Source organism: Chiloscyllium plagiosum, unplaced genomic scaffold, assembly GCF_037043375.1.
Source record: "Chiloscyllium plagiosum isolate Xiang-an unplaced genomic scaffold, Cpla_swu_hap1 HiC_scaffold_12, whole genome shotgun sequence".
NCBI classification, from domain to species: domain Eukaryota; kingdom Metazoa; phylum Chordata; class Chondrichthyes; order Orectolobiformes; family Hemiscylliidae; genus Chiloscyllium; species Chiloscyllium plagiosum.
In genome coordinates this window covers 17,737,139-17,762,022 of record NW_028270150.1, presented here as the reverse complement: position 1 = coordinate 17,762,022, position 24,884 = coordinate 17,737,139, and the positions used below count along the sequence as shown (strand labels likewise).

The 24,884-nt window shown below is 42.9% G+C and overlaps 1 protein-coding gene across 1 annotated transcript in view; it reads left to right on the top strand.

Moving 5' to 3' along the window:
* mrpl39 (mitochondrial ribosomal protein L39) overlaps positions 1-8,132 on the top strand; it is a 33,033-nt gene extending 24,901 nt beyond the window's left edge. Inside the window, exons 6-10 of the mRNA XM_043701403.2 lie at positions 240-352; positions 1,671-1,736; positions 4,500-4,653; positions 6,969-7,016; positions 7,157-8,132. Of these exons, the coding sequence (XP_043557338.2) occupies positions 240-352; positions 1,671-1,736; positions 4,500-4,653; positions 6,969-7,016; positions 7,157-7,207 (432 nt within the window). The 3' untranslated portion in view covers positions 7,208-8,132. The remainder of the gene's footprint in view (positions 1-239; positions 353-1,670; positions 1,737-4,499; positions 4,654-6,968; positions 7,017-7,156) is intronic.
* Positions 8,133-24,884: the final 16,752 nt, after the last annotated feature.

Below are 24,884 nucleotides of genomic sequence, written 5' to 3'. Positions count from 1 at the left end.
AGAGGGTTTGTCCAAGGTAGAATGTTCCATCTTCCAAAGAAAGGATAGGTAAATTCAGACACAGTGGTCTGTGTGACGGACTTCCCTGGTTCTTTGATTGTCTTGTAACAGATGTGCACTGTCTTTGAATGCAGATCCAGCAGCCATCTCCACAGGTGGTTTGGGGAAGGATTTATTTACATACATTAGCCTTGTTCTCATCGTCTCATCATCTTGTGTTTCTGTCTTCTCTATTCCAGGAGAACTTGCGTTCCCTCACCAAACAGGCTCACGTGCTTATTCATAAAGACTTACCCTTTGAATTATTGGAAGTGGCACCCAAGGTTGCAGTGGAAATATTTCAGGAGAGCAAGTAAGCACGTGGGATACTTGAGAAGCTGCTTCTGCTTAGCTGTGACTCCTTCAGGCAGCTGCAATTTATCTTACAAGACAATTGACACACTGCAGTCCTTGTATTTCTGGAGTTGCTGTTTAGCACAGGCTCCTTTTCCTTCCCTTGTGGCACCCTGTTTTATTTCCTACTCTGAATCTGACTGTGACAGTTTCACAGGTTCCGCCAACCTTTGAGTACCTTGCCACAGTGACCATTCTTTTTAGAACATAAAACATAGAAGAATACAGCGCAGTACAGGCCCTTCGGCCCTCGATGTTGCGCCGATCCTAGCCCACTATCCTCCATATGCCTATCCAATGCCCGCTTAAATGCCCATAATGAGGGAGAGTCCACCACTGCTACTGGCAGGGCATTCCATGAACTCACGACTCGCTGAGTAAAGAACCTACCCCTAACATCTGTCCTATACCTACCACCCCTTAATTTAAAGCTATGCCCCCTTGTAATAGCTGACTCCATACGTGGAAAAAGATTCTCACTGTCAACCCTATCTAAACCCCTAATCATCTTGTACACCTCTATCAAGTCACCCCTAAACCTTCTTTTCTCCAATGAAAACAGCCCCAAGTGCCTCAGCCTTTCCTCATACGATCTTCCTACCATACCAGGCAACATCCTGGTAAACCTCCTCTGCACCCGTTCCAGTGCCTCCACATCCTTCCTATAGTATGGCGACCAAAACTGCACACAATACTCCAGATGTGGCCGCACCAGAGTCTTATACAACTGCAACATGACCTCAGGACTCCGGAACTCAATTCCTCTACCAATAAAAGCCAGTACGCCATATGCCTTCTTCACCGCACTATTTACCTGGGTGGCAACTTTCAAAGATCTGTGTACATGGACACCAAGATCCCTCTGCTCATCCACACTACCAAGTATCCGACCATTAGCCCAGTACCCCATCTTTTTGTTACTCTTGTGTGTGAACCATGGACAGGGAATGCCGGTGCAATGTTCAGCATCATAGATTTCCCCCTGACACAGACTCATCACACTTTCCATCAGAAGGCACAGATCAGGATTGGAAACCCTGGCTGACTTTCTATCTTCACTTCTTTGTCATATGGGTTCATAGTAGCACACCCCCTATCACTGTGGAGGCGGAAAGCTAAAGTTATTTGGGAATTGAACCAGGGCATATAGACAATGTATGACCTCATGGATATGTTTGTGTAATCTGACAATCCACATGATTACTATAGGTGTGACTGCGTGTATTACAATTGGCAATAGTGTATAGAGTGCATAACATGCCTTATTTTCTTGACAGACACAAGTTGGCTGCAATTGAGGAGCAGGCTTCTCTCAATCCCAACAAACTCGTAAAGTTGTACAGGTAAGAATTGCTTTAGTTATTCTGTGACACTGAGTAGCTCAGTGCAATGATAAATCTGTTTCATTGTAAATGTGGAATATATAGTAAATGTGGAGAGCAATGTATTATCCTCACAATCTCATAAAAGAACAAAGAAAATTACTGCACAGGAACAGGCCCTTTGGCCCTCCAAGCCTGTGCCAATCAGGTCTTCTATCTAAACCTGTCACCTATTTTCTAAGGATCTATATCCCACACTGCCCATTCATGTATCTGTCTAGATACATCTTAAATGAGGCTATTGTGCCCACCTCTACCACCTTCGTTAGCAACGTTCCAGGCACCCACCATCCTCTGCATAAAGAACTTTCCACGCATATCGCCACTAAACTTTTCTCTTCTCACCTTAAATGGTGACCCCTAGTACTTGAGTCCCCCACTGAGAAAAGCTCCTTGCTATCTACCCTGACTTACATCTCATGGTTTTGTAGAACACAATCAGATCCCCCCTCAACCTCTGTCTTTGTAATGAAAATAACCCTAATCTACTCAACCTCTCTTCATAGCTCGCGCCCTCTATATCAGGCAACATCCCCGTGAACCTCCTCTGCACCCTCTCCAAAGCATCCACATCCTTTTGGTTTTGTGGCAACCAGAACAGTATATGGTATTCCAAATGTGGCCAAACCAAAGTCCTATACAATTGTAACATGACCTGTCAACTGTTGTGCTCTTGCCGTAACCTCCTTACCCACACTATCGACCTGTGTTGCCACCTTCAGGGTACAATGGACCTGAATGTCCAGATCATTCTGTACATCAGTTTTCCCTGAGCTCTTCCATTTACCGTATAGTTTGCTCTTAAATTGGATCTTCCAAAATGCAACACCTCACATTTGCCCAGATTGAACCCCATCTGCCAAAAAAAACCAAAATTGTGTGCTTTAATTAAGAGCACAGCAACACAGGAGGAAAAAGCACAATGAATTGTGTGGCCCCATGATCCTGCTGTTGTTTAGTAAGATCATAGCTAATCTATCTGACTTGATCCTCATATTCCTGCATTCTCTTAGCATTCAAAATTCGAATAACCTCACCCTGATCTCAACAACTGAGCATCCGGAGTCTTCTGGGCAGAGAACACCAAAGATTCATAATCTCCGTGTGTCAAAGTTTGCTATTTTTGGTCTTGAAATGCTGACTCTTATCCTGTGATAATGATCTCTTGCCCTAGATTCTCCAAGCATGGGAAATGACCTGTGTATGCATGTAATTAAATCAGTTCTCTGCCCAACTCCCCAATCAGTCTATATTCTGCTGCATTCTGTAGGTGAACAGGAACAATTGTTTTGCAGAGGATCCTGCTGAATCTTGAAGAGTAATCTGTTGAGGGATCTTCCCTTCTGAACTTGGATGTTGGGTCTGGGGAGTGCTTTTATATCTGTGATCAGTTAGGATGAAGCACTGATGGTGGGAGCAACTTGAACTGATTTAATTACATGCATACACAAAGGTCATTTCCCCTGGTTGGAGAGTCTAGGACGAGATCATTATCACAGGATAAGGGTCAGCATTTCAAGACTGAAAATAGCAAACTTTGACACACGGAGATTATGAATCTTTGGTGTTCTCTGCCCAGAAGACTCCGGATGCTCAGTTGTTGAAATCAGGGTGAGGTTATTAGAATTTTGAATGCTAAGAGAATGCAGGCATATGAGGATCAAGTCAGATAGATTAGCTATGATCTTACTAAATAACAGCAGGATCATGGGGCCACACAATTCATTGTGCTTTTTCCCCCTATGTTGCCATGCTCTTAATTAAAGCACACAATTTGGGGTTTTTTTTTCCTGAGGAAGAAAATATGCAAAAGCTTCTGGTAGTTACATTGGCTGCAGCAACCCGAATCCTATTTCATCAGCATCTAATGTGAGTTGAAAGAGTTTACTGACACTGATTACTGACAGACCTATTATTCTTATGATACAAGTGTTGCTACCAATTGTTATTCATTCCTTGTTATCCTGACATTATGGTGAAATATCACTTCAGCTGTAGTAGTCGTGTGGTAAATGAGGAAGTTGCCTGTGAAGATGCAATGATGAATTGTTGCAGTGCATCCAATAGATGCTACACACTGCAGTCATATTATCCCAAAAAAGAGGAGAGTGGAGATTTAAGTTAGAGGATGGGCTGTCTGTGAAACAGTCTCCTTTCTCTGCAGTGTTGTTTAGCTTCTTGAGTATTGGTGCATGTGTAATCAATTTAAGCAAGTGGACTTGAGTTGTGATTCCCTTTCTTTTGAACGTCATTATCAAGTATTATAGTTGTTTAGCATTTAATTTTGGGCTACAGCAAATCCTGAATTGCTGCTGTTATTTGGAAAGTCAGAACTGTTGAATTGGATGTTGCTGTGCAGTGTGACCATTAGGATTTCAGTAAACTGTATCGCTAGGTGTGATCTTTTTCCTCTTATTTTCACATAACCTTAGACTGAAAAACTATTAGCAGAATAATTTAAGACACTCATAACCTGTGTGAAGATTTGAACTAATTAGTGTAAGATTGGAAATTTCTGATGTAACATATTGGACATATAACCCAACAATAAATAGCTTTAATTTTAAAGCTCTTTTCTGTCTGACAAATTGGTTATGCATGAAATAAGCTTGATAATACCATTGCAGTGCATGCTGACTGGCATAAGTCTTGCTAACCGTTTGAATGTGAACAAACAATTCACAGTACAAGTGTAAGTTTCTCAATCTCTGCCTGTCTCTACAGGATCGGTGATTTTGTAGATGTCAGCAATGGGCCACACATTTCCAGGACCAGTGTCTGTTTGCAGTATGAGATTACTGCTGCCCATAACCTGAGAACATCCCAGTCCGGACTGGTGCGGAGATTCCAGGGGATCTCTCTGCCCATTCATCTGAAGGTACACTGACACAAACATGGTTAAGATGTTTGAATAACGCTTAATAATAGCTTAACTTATCTGGGACACCCAAACTTTATTTAACATCTGTACAATTTGTCCTGGTTGCAGTGGTTTTGTTTGACAGTCTGTGTTAGTATTATCTAATGTAAATTAGTAGGTGCCAGTCTTGCTGACTTGTTTGCTGCTGATCTACTTTCCCAAGACAACAAGGGATGCATCCAAAGGCTAGGGAAGCAGGTAAAATCAAAATAATAGCTGAACTGCAGAATGGTGGAGTGGCAGTGACTGTGAATGCTGATCACTGTATCAGGTGGTTTCTTCATTTAAGAATGAATGGGGACAGTTTAGTTTCCTGGACTACAGCTTAGAAGTGACAGTAGCAGAGGGCAAGGAGCATGTCACTTCTCTGCAACAGCAAGTGAAAAGTTATGTTGACAGTAAACTTGATTTCAGATTGCACTGATTCATCATAAATGAATAACCCCCTAGTTATTATGTTCCAATGGTACTTACTGATAAAGATGAAAGGGTTAGCTCTTGGCTGATTTAATCTTTCATTGTAGATATTGCACTCTGCCTATCTGATCAATACAAAACAGAAGTGATTACAAACTAAATGAAAGCTTCATAAATACACAAGCATGAATGGGCTAATGACCTTTTCATCAAGGTACTTAGTGTAACAACCTAACTATTCAATACTAACTTTCAAAGGAGAATTGGATCAATACTTGAAAGAAAGAAAAAGGGCTATAAGGAAAGAGGAATGGAGTGGAACTAATTAGATAGCTTTTCCAAAGAGCTGTTAAAGGTAAGATGGGTAGAATGACCTCTTGTGCTGTGAGAGTCTATAAGCCATGCAGCTTCCTTACTGAGGCTTTTATTTTCTCATTTGTTCCTGGGCTGTGGGCATCGTTAACTAGGCCAGCGTTCCTTGCCTATCCATAACAAGCCTGGAGAAGGTGAGCTGCTGCCTTCAATTGTAGCAGTCCTTGGAGTGTAATGATACCCGTTGTGTTGTCAGAAGGAAGTGCCAGGCTTTTGATGCAGTAACAGTGAAGGAATGGCATATTGTTGCAAACCCAGATGGTCTCCAGCTTGGAAAGGCACTTGTAGGGTGTGTTCCATTACTTACTCAGCATTCTGCAGATTTGATTGGTGTGCCCTCCTCTTGATGAAGCTGTGCTGACTCAGCCTTATTTTACCATGCACTTCCAAGTACTTCGCAATCTCCTCCTTTATTAATGACTGTAAAATCTTGCCAGTGACCAAGGTCAGGCCAACTGGCCTATAATTTCCTATCTTATGAGTCCCTCCCTCCTTCAGTAGGAGTTCTACATTAGCTATTTTCCAATCCTCTTGGGGTCCTCTCCAGTCCCCCTCCCTGACCCCAATACCTCTACAATCTCCTCAGCTGTCTCCTTCAGAACTCTAGGGTGTACTGTATTCGGTCCAGGTGACTTATCTACCTTCAGACTCTTCAGCTTCCCCAGCACCTTCTCCTTAGTGATGGCCATGTCACTCACTTCTACCTCTGACTGTTGTGAAGTTCTGGTATGCTGCTGGTGTTCTCCCACTGAAAAGACTGATGCAAACTACTTATTCTGTTCTTGGACTATTTATTTGTTTCCCATTACTACTTCTGCAGCCTCATTTTCTAATAGTCTAATGTCCACTCTCTTCCCTCTCTCTTACCTTTTTATATAATGCCAAAAAAACTCTTTTACAATCTTCTTTATTTTACTAGTTAGCTTCCCTTTTTTCTATCTCTCTCTCTCTCTCTTCCCCCGCCCCCCCCCCCCCCCCGCGCACACACACATCCTCTGCTTCCCATTACTCTTCAGCACATGCTATGTTTTTTCTTTTGCTTTTATGCTGTCCCTGACTTCCCTTGTCAGTCATAGTTGACTCATCCTCCCCTTAGTATTATTATTCTTCCTTGGGATGAATTTTTGTTGTGCCTCTTGAATTACCTCCAGAAACTCCAGCCATTCCTGTTCCACCATCTTTCTTGCTAGGCTCCCCTTCCAAACAACTCTGGCCAGCTCCTCCCTTGTGTCTTTGTAGTTACCTTTTACTCAATTGTAATACCGTTAAATCTGATTCCAGCTGGTCCCTCCCATACTGCAGGGTGGATTCTATCATATTATGGTTGCTGACTCCTAGGGATTCCTTCTCATTGTGATACAGTATGAAGAGTTAAAATTGGAGGATACCTACTTAACAATGATTAAATCATTTCCCATTTATTTTTAACTACACCAGTTTCTTGCAACATAATAATCCAGTCTTTATTCCCAATCTCCTTGTAGGTACTTTTCTCCGTTTGGGAAAGATTAAGGCAGAGATCCCAGAAACTGGTGAGTCGGAGAAGTTTTGTTTAATTTTGTTGTATTTTCAAGTTTGCATAATTGATTTTGGTGAAGCTGGTTTGTTTTGTGTCCAACAGCGATGCTACTTGATATGTTACTCATTTCCCCACTTCTTTTGTGTTTTGCAGATTACAAAAGACCAGGGTCACACAGAGACAGTGGAAGCAAGAGCATCGTGAACAGATTGTGCAGACATCAACCAACTTGCTTTTAAAAAATCTGTAACATAAGTAAATTGATTAATTATGCACACAGTAAAATATAAAATATTATCCTTAATGATCCTGTTGTGTTAAAGAGGGATGTGTACTGAGAATTTTGATCTGGAATGTGCTTCACAAAAGGTGGGGAAAGCAGCCTGAGTACTTGGGGAAGAAGCTGGCGTACCGGTAATGTCACTGGACAGGTCATCCAGAGCCCAGTGGCGGGTGGTGAAATTGGAATTCAATAAAATCTGGATAAAAATTAGCCCAATTCAACTCTCTGACCACTGTATAAACCCATCCAGTTTACCGATGTCCTTCAGGGAAGGAAATCTGCCATCCACATCTGCTCTGGACTGCATGTGACTCTAGATCCACAGCAATGTGGGCACTTCCACATCTCGTGAACAAAGAAAAGGAATGTCAGTTTCAAAATGAGAGTAGATATATAAATGGAGAAATTTGTACAGAAGGAATATGTATGATGTGACAAATGGCCAGTAGAATATCATTCCATGTCAGGATTGGGAGAGTGTGTCAGGGCTAGAGGTTCTCTCTAGTTTCTTGAAATCACAGATCCTTTGAGTTCCAGTTGCACACAGCTGGTTGTTGTTGAGTATACAGCCTTGTAAAACCAGATGCCTTGCATGAGAAGTCTTCTGACATGCACTCCCAGTGTGATCCAGGAATGCCAATGCAGATAATCTGGATCTGGATGTGATAGCTCAACTTAGGAGGGAATCGTAACCAGGCTGAACTCCATCTTTACTTAAGGCATGTGGGCAAGCTCAAGAAGACCTGTGTTAATCTGAATAGATAAAGGACTTGTTCTTTTTCCCACAGGTTTCCATCTATTTGAGATTTTTTTGGTACTGAAGAAAATAAAATTTCTTTGAAGGTGTTTTGACTAAAATGATGTTTTTTTAAAAAACTGGCTTCCTATGCATTAATCGTGCAGATGATCTGGGGTTCTTTATCCTATGGGACGTAACTTAGTGGTTGTGTGTGTATAGGGTCAGTGACTTGTCCCCAAGTAAGCTAAGTGTTGAACTGTCAGTTTGGCTCAGTGGCTTTAAGCTCCATTTCATCCCATGATCTAGAATGACTCCCCAATGTAGCATACAAAAGAAGCCACTGCATTTTCAGAAAAAGTGAGACATTAAACTGACATCTTATCCACCTGTTCTGTTCAATCCGACAATGTAAGCATGGAAGCTACAGTAGGTCACTTAGTCCCTCCAGCTGTTTCACCATTCAGTGAGATTATGTCTGGGCTGTTAAATAACACGATATGTCTGCCTTCTGTCCCATTTTCTGATTATTTTTGGTTAACAAAATCATAAACTTACGGTTAACAATTAATCTCCTATCAATTAACATTTGCAGAAGAGTGTTCTGAACATCTTGCCACCATTTATCTGTGGAAGGGTTTCTTAATTTCACTTGTGAAAAGTCAGAACTAAATTTAAGATGGTGCCTCTTAATTCTAGATTCCCCAGCCAACAGAAATAATTTCTCAGCCTCCTCTATCTGTTTAGACAATAGACAATAGGTGCAGGAGTAGGTCATTCTGCCCTTCGAGCCTGCATCACCATTTAATATGATCATGGCTGATCATCCTTAATCAGTATCCTGTTCCTGCCTTATCTCCATAACCCTTGATTCCACTGTCCTTGAGAGCTCTATCCAACTCTTTCTTAAATGAATCCAGAGACTGGGCCTCCACTGCCCTCTGGGGCAGAGCATTCCACAAGCCACCACTCTCTGGGTGAAGAAGTTTCTCCTCATCTCTGTCCTAAATGGTCTACCCTGTATTTTTAAGCTGTGTCCTCTGGTTCAGCACTCACCCATCAGCAGAAACATGTTTCCTGCCTCCAGAGTGTCCAATCCTTTAATAATCTTATGTCTCAATCAGATCCCCTCTCAGTCTTCTAAACTCAAGGGTATACAAGCCCAGTCGCTCCAGTCTTTCAGTAAGGTAATCCTGTCATTCCAGGAATTGACCTCTTGAACCTACGCTGCACTCCCTCAATAGCCAGAATGTCTTTCCTCAAATTTGGAGACCAGAACTGCACACAGTACTCCAGGTGTGGTCTCACCAGGGCCCTGTACAGCTGCAGAAGAACCTCTTTTCTTCTATACTCCATCCCTCTTGTTATGAAGGCCAGCATGCTATTAGCCTTCTTCACTACCTGCTGTACCTGCATGCTTACCTTCATTGACTGCTGTACAAGAACACCCAGATCTCTCTGTACTGCCCCTTTACCTAAATTGATTCCATTTAGGTAGTAATCTGCCTTCCTGTTCTTGTCACCAAAGTAGATAACCATACATTTATCCACATTAAACTGCATCTGCCATGCATCTGACCACTCACCTAACTTGTCCAGGTCACCCTGTAATCTCCTAACATTCTAATCACATTTCACCCTGCCACCCAGCTTAGTATCATCAGCAAATTTGCTAATGTTATTACTAATACCATCTTCTATATCATTAACATATATTGTAAAAAGCTGCGGTCCCAGCACTGATCCCTGCTGTACCCCACTGGTCACTGCCTGCCATTCCAAAATGGAGCCGTTTATCACTACTCTTTGTTTCCTATCAGCCAACCAACGTTCTAACCAAGTTCGTACTTTGCCCCCCAATACCATGCGCCCTAATTTTGCTCACTAACCTCCTATGTGGGACTTTATCAAAAGCTTTCTGAAAGTCCAGGTACACTACATCTACCGGATTACCCTCGTCCATCTTCAGAGTTACATCCTCAAAAAATTCCAGAAAATTAGTCAAGCATGATTTCCCCTTCGTAAATCCATGCTGACTCTGACCTATCCTGTTACTACTATCCAGATGTGTCGTAATTTCATCCTTTATAATAGACTCCAGCATCTTTCCCACCACTGAGGTCAGACTAACTGGTCTATAATTTCCTGCTTTCTCTCTCCCACCTTTCTTAAAAAGTGGTACAACATTAGCCACCCTCCAATCCGCAGGAACTGATCCCAAATCTATCGAACTCTGGAAAATAATCGCCAACGCATCCACGATTTCTCGAGCCACCTCTTTCAGTACCCTGGGATGTAGACCATCAGGCCCCGGGGACTGATCAACCTTCAGACCAAACAGTCTCTCCAACACCAATTCCTGGCAAATATAAATTCCCTTAAGTTCAGGTCCTTCAGCCATTGTTACCTCAGGGAGATTGCTTGTGTCTTCCCCAGTGAACACAGATCTGAAGTACCAATTCAATTCTTCTGCCATTTCTTTGTTCCCCGTAATATATTCCCCTGTTTCTGTCTTCAAGGGCCCAATTTTAGTCTTAACCATTTTTTTCCCTTTCACGTACCTAAAAAAAACTTTTACTATCCTCCTTTGTATTATTGGCCAGTTTACCTTCGTACCTCCTTTTTTCTCTGCGTATTTCCTTCTTAGAAATCCTCTGTTGTTCTTTAAAAGCTCCCCAGTCCTCCGTTTTCCCACTTATCTTTGCTATGTTATACTTTTTCTCTTTTAACTTTATATGTTTCTTAACTTATTAACAAGATATTGTTTCCATCATTATCTTGGAAACTTCAATCAAGTCACCCTTCTATCATCCAAATTTCTGGGTTTACAGCTCGAATTTGTGTTGTCTCTCCTCTCAGTTTAACTCTTTGAAGATATTCTGATAATAAGATAAATCTATATTACATTCAGTCCTTAAAAATGCCACAGCATGATATGAACAAAAACTCTTACCTTGAATCTTATTCCTCCATCCTTTAGCACCAACATCTTTACTGTTGTCCGTCTCATTTTTCACAGTGAAATTACTAATGCAGGCATATTAAGGGTGTCATGGTAGCTCAGTGGTTAGCACTACTGCCTCATAGCGCCAGGGACCCGAGTTCGATTTCCACCTCTGGTGACTGTGTGGAGTTTGCACATTCTCTGGGTGGGTTTCCTCCGGGTACTCCAGTTTCCTCCCACAGCCTAAAGATGTGCAGGTTAGGTGAATTGGCCATGCTAAATTGCCAAGTCGGGTAAATATAGGGTAGGGGAATGGGTCTGGGTGGGTTACTCTTCGGAGGGTTGGTGTGGACCTGTTGAGCCAAAGGGCCTGTTTCCATACTGTAAGGAATCTAATCTAAAAATTGTGTTTATATTCCACATAAGCCTAATTCTGTTTTGCTTCCTTAGCTATCTCTGTCTTAGTCTCCTGTACCTATTTAGCTTCTTCCTTCAATTCATTGTGGTATCTTCCTTAACTGTCCTTTGTGGTGCAGACCATTCTAACTATTTTCTGGGTAGAGAAGGTCCCCTGAAATCATTACAGATTTGTTAAGGACCATTTTATTTTTGAACTCCCTAATTTATACTGCACTGCAAGTGGGAACATTTCTCTACCTTTATCCTATCAAACCCCTTCAGAATTTTAAGGACGTGTTAGGTCGCCCCAAACTTGTGCTTTTCTGAGACAACAGTTCCAGCCTGTTGTTGCTGTGTGAGTTAGCTGGTGTGTGAGTTAGCTGTTGTGCTGGTGTCCATGTCAGTCATCACCACACTTTCAAATGATGTATCTCTTGTCGTGTGTAGCCCTGTGGTGATGTGATAAGGTGCTATATAAATGCCGAGTCCTTTTTGTTTGAATTCCCAAGTGAGGGATTCCAAGCTATTAACCTCTGCCTTGAATGTTGTACAGTACATTGCCAGATGCCCTGAGGCTAAGCAGAAGTTTTTTTTCAGCTGAATAAAGCAAGTGCAGAAATAGAAGCGAGCTAAAACTCAGAATGACCCTCATATTTGCAGTAATTGCGCAATATGTTCTGAGACTAAATTATTTTTTAGGCATACTTGATATTGATTATAGCTTGTTCAAAGCTGAAGCCTTTAAGTGTACACTAGAGAATAAATAATATCCACTAATAATGATGAGGGTCAGAATATTTTGCTGCAGCTATTATTGCACCAGAATGGGAGGAAAGAGGAACTCCTGCTTTCCTACTCCTCGCCGGTCCTGAAAATGTTAATTCCTGTGGACTCATGCCCTTTGCATTTTGGCTGTTCTCTAGCATCTCACCTGGACGCCACTGGTCAGACTTAAACAAAAAGTGCAAATGGTTTCCTGAAGATGTATGGCTTTAGAACTTTATCTGGCTGGCCATACTTAACCTTTGCATTGGTTCCATTCAAGTTCATTTTCACGCAGAGGGTGGTACGTGTATGGAATGAGCTGCCAGAGGATGTGGTGGAGGCTGGTACAATTGCAACATTTAAGAGGCATTTGGATGGGTATATGAACAGGAAGGGTTTGGAGGGATACGGGCCAGGTGCTGGCAGGTGGGACTAGATTGGGTTGGGATATCTGGTCGGCATGGACGTGTTGGACCGAAGGGTCTGTTTCCATGCTGTACATCTCTATGACTCTAAGCTGTGAGCTTTGTCTTTAACCCTCGCTGCCTATCCAAAATTTCTGATTGTTTTAGTGTCTTCTGTGTTGGCCCTGTTGGAGTTCAATTCCAACTTATATACTAATGTCACAAGCTAAAAGAAAATAATAATTCAGTACATTAACCCTTGAACATTTGAAGTTAACTTACCTGACTGCTTTGAAGATATATTCTCTGCTATGCTTATTTCATGCCCTACTTCAGTTTTCCTTCTCACTGTCCTTTTACTTTTACATGTACCCTGTTCGCCTTTTCCTTCATTACAGCTGTGACTACTCTTCAAAAGGAACCTTGTTAGCTGTAAAATTCATTGAAACTTAGATTGTGTGCAGTGCTTACATATATGTATGTCGTGTAGTTGCAATACATTTTTTGAGCACGTTACCTGCTCGATGCGCATTTAAACCTGCAATAACTCTGTTTTTCTTCTGATACTATGTATTGTTGCCTGTGAAATAGAGTTAGAGTAAAAAAAAACCGCAGATGCTGGAATCCAAAGTAGACAGGCGGGAGGCTGGAAGAACACAGCAAGCCAAGCAGCATCGGGAGGTGGAGAAGTCAACATTTCGGGTATAACCCTTCTTGAGGGGATGTCCTATTGGTGTCTCTACCTCCTGATGCTGCCTGGTTTGCTGAGTTCTTCCAGCCTCTTGTTTGTCCGCTGTGGAATATAGTATACAGGCACTTTGACCAGTTTATCACTCTTAAAACACATTTACTCAGGTACTCTTAATAGATGAGACAAACAAAGGACTGCTGTTTAAACTTGGTTTTGTTAAAGAAACAACTTGTACACAAATTAAGTTCATTTTTTCCCAACTAGTCAGACTGTCCTCTCTGGTGAATTTGAGCTGCTGGATTTAATTCACTGAGCACCATTGACAGCTGCACTCAGGGTTGTCTTAGAATGAAAATGCGTCTCACATGGAGTCTTTGGCGGCTGAGTTTTCACTGACTGAATGACTGACCATATCCCTTCTTATCACTCACTTTGAGCCCTTCTGGAATGTTCTCTGACTTCAGCCAATGGAAGCACAGGTCATAGAACCCAGCAAGATTAGGCCCGACCATCCAAAGTATGTCCATCTTCTTTCCAAGCTATGGTGATTCCATGGTGCTGAGTGTGATCAAAACTGGGGAATACATAAACAAAATGTCCCTCCCTGTTGTTCTGGCTGAGTACCACAATGAGTTTTGAGTCATAACGACTCTCTCATTTGGGCAGCACGGTGGCACAGTGATTAGCACTGCTGCCTCACAGCACCAGAGACCCGGGTTCAATTCTCACCTCAGGCGACTGACTGTGTGGAGTTTGCACATTATCCCCGTGTCTGTGTGGGTTTCCTCCCACAGTCCAAAAAATGTGCCGGTTGGGTGAATTGGCCGTGCTAAATTGCCCATAGTGTTAGGTGCAGGGGATGGGTCTGGGTGGGTGCACTCTGGTGTGTTGGTGTGGACTTGGGCCAAAGGGCCTGTTTCCACACTGTAAGTAATCTCGTCTAAGGCCATCCATCTCGGCTGATCCCAGCTTGCCTTTGTCCTGTATCAACCTTGGCCTCTTTGCATTCCACCAAGCCTGCTTATAGAAACAAGAACAGATATTGCTGGAGAAGTCAGAAGGTCTGGCAACATCTGAGACTTTATAAAGCTCTGGTTAGAATACTGAGTCCATATTTGGGCCCCACACCTCAGGAAGGACATACTGGCACTGGAGCATATTTAGCAGAGATTCACACAGATGATCTCTGGAATGGTAGGCCTAACATACAATGAACGGCTGGGGATCCTGATATTGTATTGATTAGAGTTTAGAAGGTTGAGGGGAGATCTAATAGAAACTTACAAGATAATGCATGGCTTAGAAAGGGTGGATGCTGGGAATTTGTTTCCATCAGGTGGGCATACTAGAACCCGTGGGCACAGCCTTAGAATTAGAGGGGGTCAATTTAAAACAGAAATGAGGAGACATTTCTTCAGCCACAGAGTTTTAGGCCTGTGGAATTCATTGCCATAGAACGCAGTGGAGGCTGGGATGTTAAATGTCTTCATGGCAGAGATTGATAGATACTTAATCTCGCAAAGAATCAAGGGATGTGGGGCGAGTGCGGGTAAGTTGCGTTGAAATGCCCATCAGCCATGATTGAATGGTGGAGTGGACTCGATGGGCCGAATGGCCTTACTTTCACTCCTATGTCTTATGGTCTTATCTGTAAAAAGAAAGTTGGGTTAATTTTTTGGATCCAGTGACCCTTCTTCAGAATGAGAGAAACCACTTGCTTTCAGAAGCTATTTGGCCAATTTTATAATGGATCTAGTTGCTTTTGTTTTGGCCACAATATCAGTTCTATGCTGTATGTACGTGATAATTGTTACCATGATCAACTTTCATCTAGCAGTACTGGTACTCTCAGGTAATTTCTCTTCCCTTCTTCTTATGAAAATATAAAACCTTCTAAAACTGAGTGTAGCAGTTCTCTTTTTCAGAATAATGCCATCACTTTATGCTGTTTGGACTCTAACCTGCTCTACCTCTTGTTACTTAGCACCAGGTCTACTAACTGCAGTGCTTGCCTCATGCAGTTGATGAATTACTTTACCCTTAAAAGATTTACTACAGAAGTTTACAGTGCAGAAGGATCCATTTGATTTTAAGATTAGATTCCCTACAGTGTGGAAACAGGCCTTTCAGCCCAACCAGTCCACACCGACCCTCCGAAGAGCAACCCACTCAGACCCATTTCCCTCTGACTAATGCACCAACATTTTATTTTGCAGAATCAGATTGCTCTAGCAGTCATAACAACTGCCTGCTCTTATGTGCTTTTATGATGCAAGATTTTTGGTCTCATTCACTGACCTAATGGACTTTGTGTAATAGACAAGTTAGTACTGTTACACCAATTGTAATCAAAGGTTGACATTCCAATAAAAGACCATGCCTAGGTCTTCTGTGTCACTATACAAATGTTTAACCCGTACTGAGCTGTCCATGTCACAGTGTCACATTTAGCTTCTGACCTCTGTTGTTAGTTGACCATCGTCAGCATTCTGGTAAGAGTGCTGCAGATAGTCTTCGTCCTATTTGGAAGTGGAAAGGAGTTAAGAATATACCTGGTGTTTCTCTTTTGGATCTCAACTACCACGCCAATGTCCCAACTGGTAAGTACATTGAGTGAGGTGAAGATTGGTCTTGACAAGTTGGCCTGTTACCTCAACTCTGACATCAAGAATGGCTGACAGAGAGGGAATGATGAGACCTGACAAACTGCACTACAGTGCAGCAGAAGTGAGATGGAACTGAGGTGAGGAAGGTTAATGTCAGCACTGAAACAAACAAAAAGGAAGGTTTACGAGCTTTTCCAGATTGAACAGTCATAAATTTTGACCTTGGCAGGAAAGCAAAACAAATCCTCGACCCACGTATAGTATTCAATTTGGACAGGATGTATATAAATATGCTACAGCCTGCTTTTGTAACCCTATCCCAGAATGATTTTACTTCATTGAGTCTCTGCATCATGTTTCATGTCAATCAGTAAGTACATATGTAATGCAAGTTGTATCATTGTGGATGACCCCTACAAAACTAATGTAGTGTACAAAATCCCATGCAAGGACCGCGCAAAACACTATATAGGACAAACAGGAAGACAGCTAACGATCCGCATCCACGAACATCAACTAGCCACGAAACGACACGACCAGCTATCCCTAGTAGCCACACACGCAGACGACAAGCAACATGAATTCGACTGGGACAACACTACCATTATAGGGCAAGCCAAACAAAGAACAGCCAGGGAATTCCTAGAAGCATGGCACTCATCCACAAACTCCATCAACAAACACATCGACCTGGACCCAATATACCGGCCACTACAGCGGACAGCTGAAACTGACAACCGGAAGCGGCAGGGACAGGCCACTACAAATGCCGGAGGAAACACCACAGAAGCGCTTCACAGGAGGCTCCCAAGCACTGAGGATGTCACCTAGACAGGGGACGAAATGTTTGCAACAAAAACTTCCAGCTCGGCGAACAGAACCACAGCAACGAGCACCCGAGCTACAAATCTTCTCACAAACTTTGAGCACCTTCCACTTCCTGTTGATTTTGTCACAACTGCTATGTCCATTGTCTTGGCTTTTCGGATAAGTAGCTGTTGATGTCTCTGAATTGGTTGCTGTGTCACTTTTGACTGAATATGTGTTGAGGTTAGCTAATGTAATCTTGCCTTTCTAAAGGAGTTTTCTTCCTTGGAAAGTTTTGAATATTAAAGCATTGCTCAACAGGTTCTGAATCACCTCCATTACTTCTCTCAATTCCCATCCTTCACTTGTGGAAGGGTCACCATGCTAACTCATCAGAGATAATATAATAAGCTCGGCTCAAGACTTTCTTCCAACACCAAACTACATTGTTTCACCAAATAATATTAATTCAAAATCTTCCTATCCACCTTCACCCAAACTCCCAATAACAAGTCAAAGATGCTGACGCAAGTACCAACTGGAGTGCTAAGTGAACATAATCAAGGAATTTGCACAGACTTGTTGGTCATCTGTAGTGTCATAATTGCTCCCATAATTGAGATATGTCAGGTTTGGATCAGAATGGGACTTGTCAAGTTCCTTCACTCTGTAGAGGCAGTGCCTCGGCCCATTGAGTCATCGGGCAAGAAGATTATTTGTTAAGAAACCTTGATAGCTATTCTGCATTTTGGAATAATTGAAGTAATTAGCTGGTTCTCTTGGGCTCATTTCTGAAACTTCAACACAAGATGGGGAACATTGAAAACCAAACTTAACAATTTTATGCATTCAGTAACAATGGCTGCTGTCAAAATCTTAATTTGTGCTGTTAGAACACAGATCTACATTGGACCTGGGCCAAAGTCCTAGACTAGTGTTGGTGGCAGGCTAACCGATTGTGAAGGATTCAGAACCTTGACTACCTACTCAGGATTGCTACGCAAATTCAAAATGTCAAAGTTTCAACTACTCCCCCACATTATCCATTGACTTTTGCTTGATGCATGAAATAATATGCATAATAATCTGCATGGCACTAAAAGGGCAATTTGTTCATTTATTAGAAAATGTCAGCACTGAAGCTTCCATTTGGAGTCTTCTGAATGCTCATTTCCATCCGTGCATGTGCACAATCATTGAAAGGTTAATGGCTAAATTTACTTCGTTTTTATTCTTGTTGAGGGTCTTGCTGGAAGGTTTTAGAGAACAGAATATCTCTCTACATGCTGGATGAGTTGAAAATCTTACCAATCTTTTCTTGTGTGTCCAAAACAACTTCATTCCACCTATTTTGATATGACAAAGGAACTGGAGTAATGATAGAGAAAATATCCATGCACTGGTGCAGGAAGCAAGTCAATATATAAAGACTGAGAGAGTATTGGATGCATTGGCGATTAACTTTCAAGATTTTGGCATCATTCCAATGGATAGACAAGTAGCTACTATAATCACAGTATTTAAAGAAAACAAAAGGAGGTAGAGAGAAAACATAATTATAGACTAGTTCACCTGTTATCAGCTGGAGGGAAAATTCTAGAGACCATAAAAGATTTCACACCAAAGTGAGTGTAAAACAATGGCAGGATTGGGCACAGTCAGTGTAGATTTACAAAAGGGGAATCAAACTTGTCAAATTGACTGGAATGTTTTGAGAACGTAATGAGCAGAGTTGATAAGAGGGAGCCTGTGGATGTAGTTAACTTGGACTTGAGGAATAAATAGGTCATTTTCTGACCGGCACATTGACTAGTGGGATACCTCAGGGATCAGTAGTTGGACTTCAGCTATTCACAGTATATATTAATGATTTGGATGGGGGAACCGAATGTTATAACTCCAGATTTGCAGACATCACAAAGCTGGGTGGGTGAGTGAGCTGTGAGGAGGATATGGAGATGCTTCAGTGTGATTTGGTCAAAGTGAGTGAGTGGGAAAATACATAGCAGATGAAATATAATGAGGATATATGTGAAGTTATCCACTTGGTAGTGAAAACAGGAAGGCAGATTATTATCTGAATAGTAATAGATTAGAAAGGTGGAGGTGCAGTGAGACCTGAGTGTCCTTGTACAGTAGTTGGAGCAGACAATGATGAAGGCAAACTGCATTTTAGCCTTTAATAGTGAGAGGATTCAAATGTAGGAGCAGAGATGTCTTGCTGCAAATATACAGAGCCTAGGTGAGGCCACAGCAGGAATATTGTTTGCAGTATGCTCTCCTCACCTGAGGAAAGATGATCTGGTTCTGGAGAGGGGCTAATGAAGGTTTACCAGATTGATTCCTGGGAAGGCAGGACTTACAAAGGAAGTGAGACTGGATGCGTTAGAACTACGTTCACTTGAGTTTAGAAGAATGCAATGAGGATCTCCATAAAAACCTATAAGCTTCAAGCAGGACTAGACAAGATCAATACAGGAAGGATGTTCCTGATGACCAGGGAGTACAGAACCAGGGGTCACAATCTAAAAGGATATGGATAGGTCATTTAGGACTGAGATGAGGAGAATTTTTTTCACCCAGATAGTGATGAGTCTGTGAACGTATCCATGCACTTCATAGTGTTCACTCCCTCTGTGAAATGTGGCGCTTAGAATCTGACATATACTCCAGTTGGGATGGAAACAGTGTTTTATGAAGTCTCACCATGATTCCTTACTTTTGGATCAATATCACTAAAGCAGAAAATGGTGGCAGTATTCACCTGGTCAGGCAGCATTTGTGGAGGGAAAGTTCATGTTTCAAGTTGATCATTCACCAGAGCAACTCCAATCGATCCAGGAAAATCAGAGGTCACAGATTTCCACGGGGAAATTTTTATCAGAGTTGTGAGGGCAGTAGATAGTCAAATTCATTGTAATTCAGATAATTCCCAATACGGTGACTGGCACATAAGCTATTGTGGGTCAGAAATGAGGGGCATTGAGAATAACATTCAGCATCGTTTAAACTGAATCATTTGGATCTGTGTCTTATAAATTGTCATGTTGGCAGAGCTTGTAAAGTTAGTCAGCTATGTAGCTAAATCTGTGAGAACATGATTTCTCATTAATACTATTACTGAGTACATTGCTGTCAGAGATGGGGACCTAAAGTTTGTTTGCTGAGAGTCTGTACACATTTATTCAGTATGTTTATTTTGTAGCCTCCTGTTGAACTAGCTATGAGCATCAAATATGGTTCTCCACCACCATTCACCCATCCCCACACCCCGCACATTTCTCCCCTCTCTGTCCTTCCATCTTTCAGTGCAAAAAAGAGTTGCACTGAGAAGCCAGGTTGTCTAGACTCTGCTTTACTTTCTTTGAGTATAGAAGATGACGAGATGATCAGACTGAAGTGCTTGGCATGGTTAAAAATAAAGTTTATTTTTGTCCTATTTGATTTGATTTAATATTGTCATGTGTACCGAAGTACAGTGACAAGTGTTGTCTTACATGCTTTACAGCCAGATTGTACTATACAAGTGCATCAGGGTAAGAGAACAGAGTGCAGCATACAATATTACTGCTGCTGAGAAAGTGCAGAGTGAGATCAACATTAACATTAAAGAGGTCCATGCAAAGACTCTTAACAACAGGGAAGAAGCTAATCTTGAACCTGCTTATAGGTGTATACAACCTTTTATATCCTCTGCCCACGGAAGAGGGTGGAAGAGAGTATAACTGGGGTGGGAGAGGTCTTTGATGATGTTGGTTGATTTCCCGAGGCAGCAGGAAGTGTAGATGAAGTCAATAGATGGGAGGCTGGTTTGCCTGCTGGACTGGGCTGTGCTCATAATTCTTTGAAGTTTGTCTCCAATGAATTTTGGAATAAAAATGATAATTTTTATTTAATATAAAATGACTGTCCCGGTGAACAAAGGAAGATGACCTTTAAAATTAGCAGAGTTATAGAAGCAAAAGGAAAGTTGCAGAGTTGTCACTCCTTTCTCTAAAGTTAGGAAGGTTGTGGTCATTTTGATAGCAGTCTACAAGATTACAAAAGGTTGTGGCAAGGTGAATAAGATGTATTATTTCATATCAAAAGGTTCATTGAACAGTAACAAGTAGAAGGTCATGGACAAAATAGGCTGAGTAATTGAAAACAGAAGATAGTGGTCAATGGATATTTTTTGGGTTGGAGGAAGATTTGCAGTGAAATTTCCCAGGGCTCAGTACTGGGACCAGTGCTTTTCCTGACACTTATGTATAATATACATATGTAGGGGGCAATTTCAAGGTTTGCCGATGATATCAATCTTGGAAGCATTTTAAACTGAGGAGGTCAGTGTAGAAGTGTACCTCCAAATGAAGGTATCTAAGCTGGTGGCATGAACAGCAAGGTGGCAGATGAAGTTCAATGAGGAGCGCTGTGAAGTGATGCATCTTGGTAGAACATGATTGGGAAATATAAAATGAGGGTGCAATAATTGGAGTTCAGAAGCAGAGGGACCAGGTTATGTATGTACATAGATCACAGAGGTGGCAATACAGAGAGAGAGCAGTTTCCAAAGCATACAGTATCCTTGACTTTATTATGAGTGGCGTAGCGTTCAACTGAAGAAAATGCTGAAAAATCAAAAAATATTGAGAGAGCAGAGGTACAGGGTTGTGAAGAGGTGAATGATATTCGAAGTGAAATGGGAAGAGGCTGAGAATATACACAGAAGAACACAGCAAAAATTAGAACCAGACATAGCAAATAGAATAAAGGAGAACCCTAAAGCTTTCAAAAGGGATGTGAGGAATAAAAGGATGATGAGGGTAGGAATAGGGCCAATCAAAGACAGAAGTGGAAAGTTGAGTGTGGACCCTGTAGAGATCGGAGAGGTGCTAAACGAACATTTATCATCAGTTTTCACTCAGGAAAAGGAGAATATTGTAGAGGAGAAGAATGAGGTACGAGATATTAGACTAGAAAAGATTGAGGTTGGTTACGAACAGGTGTTATCAATTCTAGAAGGAGTGAAAGTAGACATGTCCCCTGGGCCGGTTGGAATTTATCCGAAGATTCTTTGGGAAGCTAGGGAGAAGATGGCAGAGCCTTTGGCTTTGATATTTGAGTCTTCATTGTCTACGGGTTTAGTACCTGAGGACTGGAGGATTGCAAATGTGCCTTTGTTCAAGAAGGGCAGCAGAGATGACCCAGGTAATTATAGACCAGTGAGCCTTACTTCTGTTGTAGGAAAGGTTTTGGAAAGGATTATAAGGGATAAGATTTATAATCATCTAGCAAGCAACAATTTGACTTCAGATAGTCAACATGTTCTTGTCAAGGGCAGGTTGTGTCTCACAAACCTCATTGAGTTTTTTGAGAAGGTGACCAAGCATGTAGATGAGTGTAGGGCAGTTGGCGTGGTATACTTGGACTTCAGTAAAGCCTTTGATAAGGTTCCACATGGTAGGCTGATGGAGAAAATGCAGAGGCATGGAATTGAGGGTGATTTAGCAGTTTGGATTAGAAACTGGCTTTCTGGAAGAAGGCAGCGAGTGGTGGTTGATGGAAAATATTCAGCATGGAGTCCGATTACTGGTGGTATGCCACAAGGATCTGTTTTGGGACCACTACTGTTTGTCATTTTTATAAATGACATAGATGCAGGCATAGGTGGATGGATTAGTAAATTTGCAGATGACACTAAAGTCGGTGGAGTAGTAGACAGTTTGGAAGAATGTTACAGGTTGCAGGGGGATTTGGATAAATTGCAGAATTGGGCTGAGAGGTGGCAAATGGAGTTCAATGCAGCTAAATGTGAGGTGATGGACTTTGGGAACCATAACAGGAAGGCAGAGTACTGGGTCAATGGAAAGATTCTTGGTAGTGTGGATGTGCAGAGGGATCTTGGAGTCCATGTGCATAGATCCCTGAAAGTTGCCATCCAGGTGGATAGTGCTGTTAAGAAGGCATACAGTGTGTTAGGTTTCATTGGTAGAGGGATTGAGTTCCGGAACTGCAATATCATGCTGCAACTATACAAAATGCTGGTGAGGCCATATTTGGAATATTGTGTTCAGTTCTGGTCGCCATAATTCGGGAAGGATGTGGAAGCATTGGAAAAGGTCCAGAGGAGATTTACCAGGATGTTGTCTGGTCTGGAGGAAAGGTCTTATGAGGAAAGACTGAGAGACTTGGGTTTTTTCTCATTGGAAAGAAGAAGGCTAAGGGGGGATTAGATAGAGACATACAAGATGATCAGAAGATTAGATAGGGTAGACAGAGAAAGTCTTTTTCCTAGGATGATGACGTCAGCTTGTTTGAGAGGGTATAACTACAAATTGAGGGATGATAGATTTAAGACTGATGTCAGAGGCAGGTTCTTTACACAGAGAGTAGTGAGGGCGTGGAATGCCCTACCTGCTAAGTTATCTGGATCAGTGGTGCTGGAAGAGCACAGCAATTCAGGCAGCATCCGAAAAGCTTCGAAATCGATGTTTCGGGCAAAAGCCCTTCATCAGGAATAAAGGCAGAGAGCCTGAAGCGTGGAGAGATAAGCTAGAGGAGGGTAGGGGTGGGGATAGAGTAGCATAGAGTACAATAGGTCAGTGGGGGAGGAGATGAAGGTGATAGGTCAGGGAGGAGAGGGTGGAGTGGATAGGTGGAAAAGGAGCTGGGCAGGTCGGACAAGTCCGGACAAGTCAAGGGGATCGTGTTGCTGGAGGTTAGAAACTAGGATGAGGTGGGGGAAGGGGAAATGAGGAAGCTGTTGAAATCCACATTGATGCCCTGGGGTTGAAGTGTTCCGAGGCGGAAGATGAGGTGTTCTTCCTCCAGGCGTCTGGTGGTGAGGGAGCGGCGGTGAAGGAGGCCCAGCACCTCCATATCCTCGGCAGAGTGGGAGGGGGAGTTGAAATGTTGAGCCACGGGGCGGTTTGGTTGATTGGTGCGGGTGTCTCGGAGATGCTCCCTAAAGCGCTCTGCTAGGAGGCGCCCAGTCTCCCCAATGTAGAGGAGACCGCATCGGGAGCAACGGATACAATAAATGATATGAGTGGATGTGCAGGTAAAACTTTGATGGATGTGGAAGGCTCCTTTAGGACCTTGGATGGAGGTGAGGGAGGAGGTGTGGGCACAGGATTTACAGTTCCTGCGTTGGCAGGGGAAAGTGCCTGGATGGGAGGATGGGTCGTAGGGGGGGCGTGGACCTGACCAGGTAGTCACGGAGGGAATGGTCTTTGCGGAAGGCGGAGAGGGGTGGGGAGGGAAATATATCCCTGCTGGTGGGGTCTGTTTGGAGGTGGCGGAAATGTCGGCGGATGATTTGGTTTATGCGAAGGTTGGTAGGGTGGAAGGTGAGCACCAGGGGCGTTCTGTCCTTGTTGCGGTTGGAGGGGTTGGGTCTGAGGGCGGAGGTGCGGGATGTGGACGAGATGTGTTGGAGGGCATCTTTAACCACGTGGGAAGGGAATTTGGGGTCTCTAAAGAAGGAGGCCATCTGATGTGTTCTATGGTGGAACTGCTCCTCCTGGGAGCAGATACGGCGGAGGCGGAGGAATTGGGAATATGGGATGGCATTTTTGCAAGAGGTAGGGTGGGAAGAGGTGTAATCCAGGTAGCTGTGGGAGTCGATGGGTTTGTAGAAAATGTCAGTGTCAAGTCGATCGTCACTGATGGAGATGGAGAGGTCCAGGAAGGGGAGGGAAGTGTCAGAGATGGTCCAGGTAAATTTAAGGTCAGGGTGGAATGTGTTGGTGAAGTTGATGAATTGCTCAACCTCCTCGCGGGAGCACGAGGTGGTGCCAATGCAGTCATCAATGTAGCGGAGGAAGAGGTGGGGAGTGGTGCCGGTGTAATTACGGAAGATCAACTGCTCTACATAACCAACAAAGAGACAGGCATAGCTGGGGCCCATACGTGTGCCCATGGCTACCCCTTTGGTCTGGAGGAAGTGGGAGGATTCAAAGGAGAAATTGTTAAGGGTGAGGACCAGTTCGGCCAAACGAATGAGAGTGTCGGTGGAGGGGTACTGTTGGGAACGTCTGGAGAGGAAAAAATGGAGGGCTTGGAGGCCCTGGTCATGGCGGATGGAGGTGTAGAGGGATTGGATATCCATGGTGAAGATGAGGCGTTGGGGGCCGGGGAAACGGAAGTCTTGGAGGAGGTGGAGGGCATGGGTGGTGTCTCGAACGTATGTGGGGAGTTCCTGGACTAGGGGGGATAGGACAGTGTCGAGGTAGGTAGAGATGAGTTCAGTGGGGCAGGAGCAT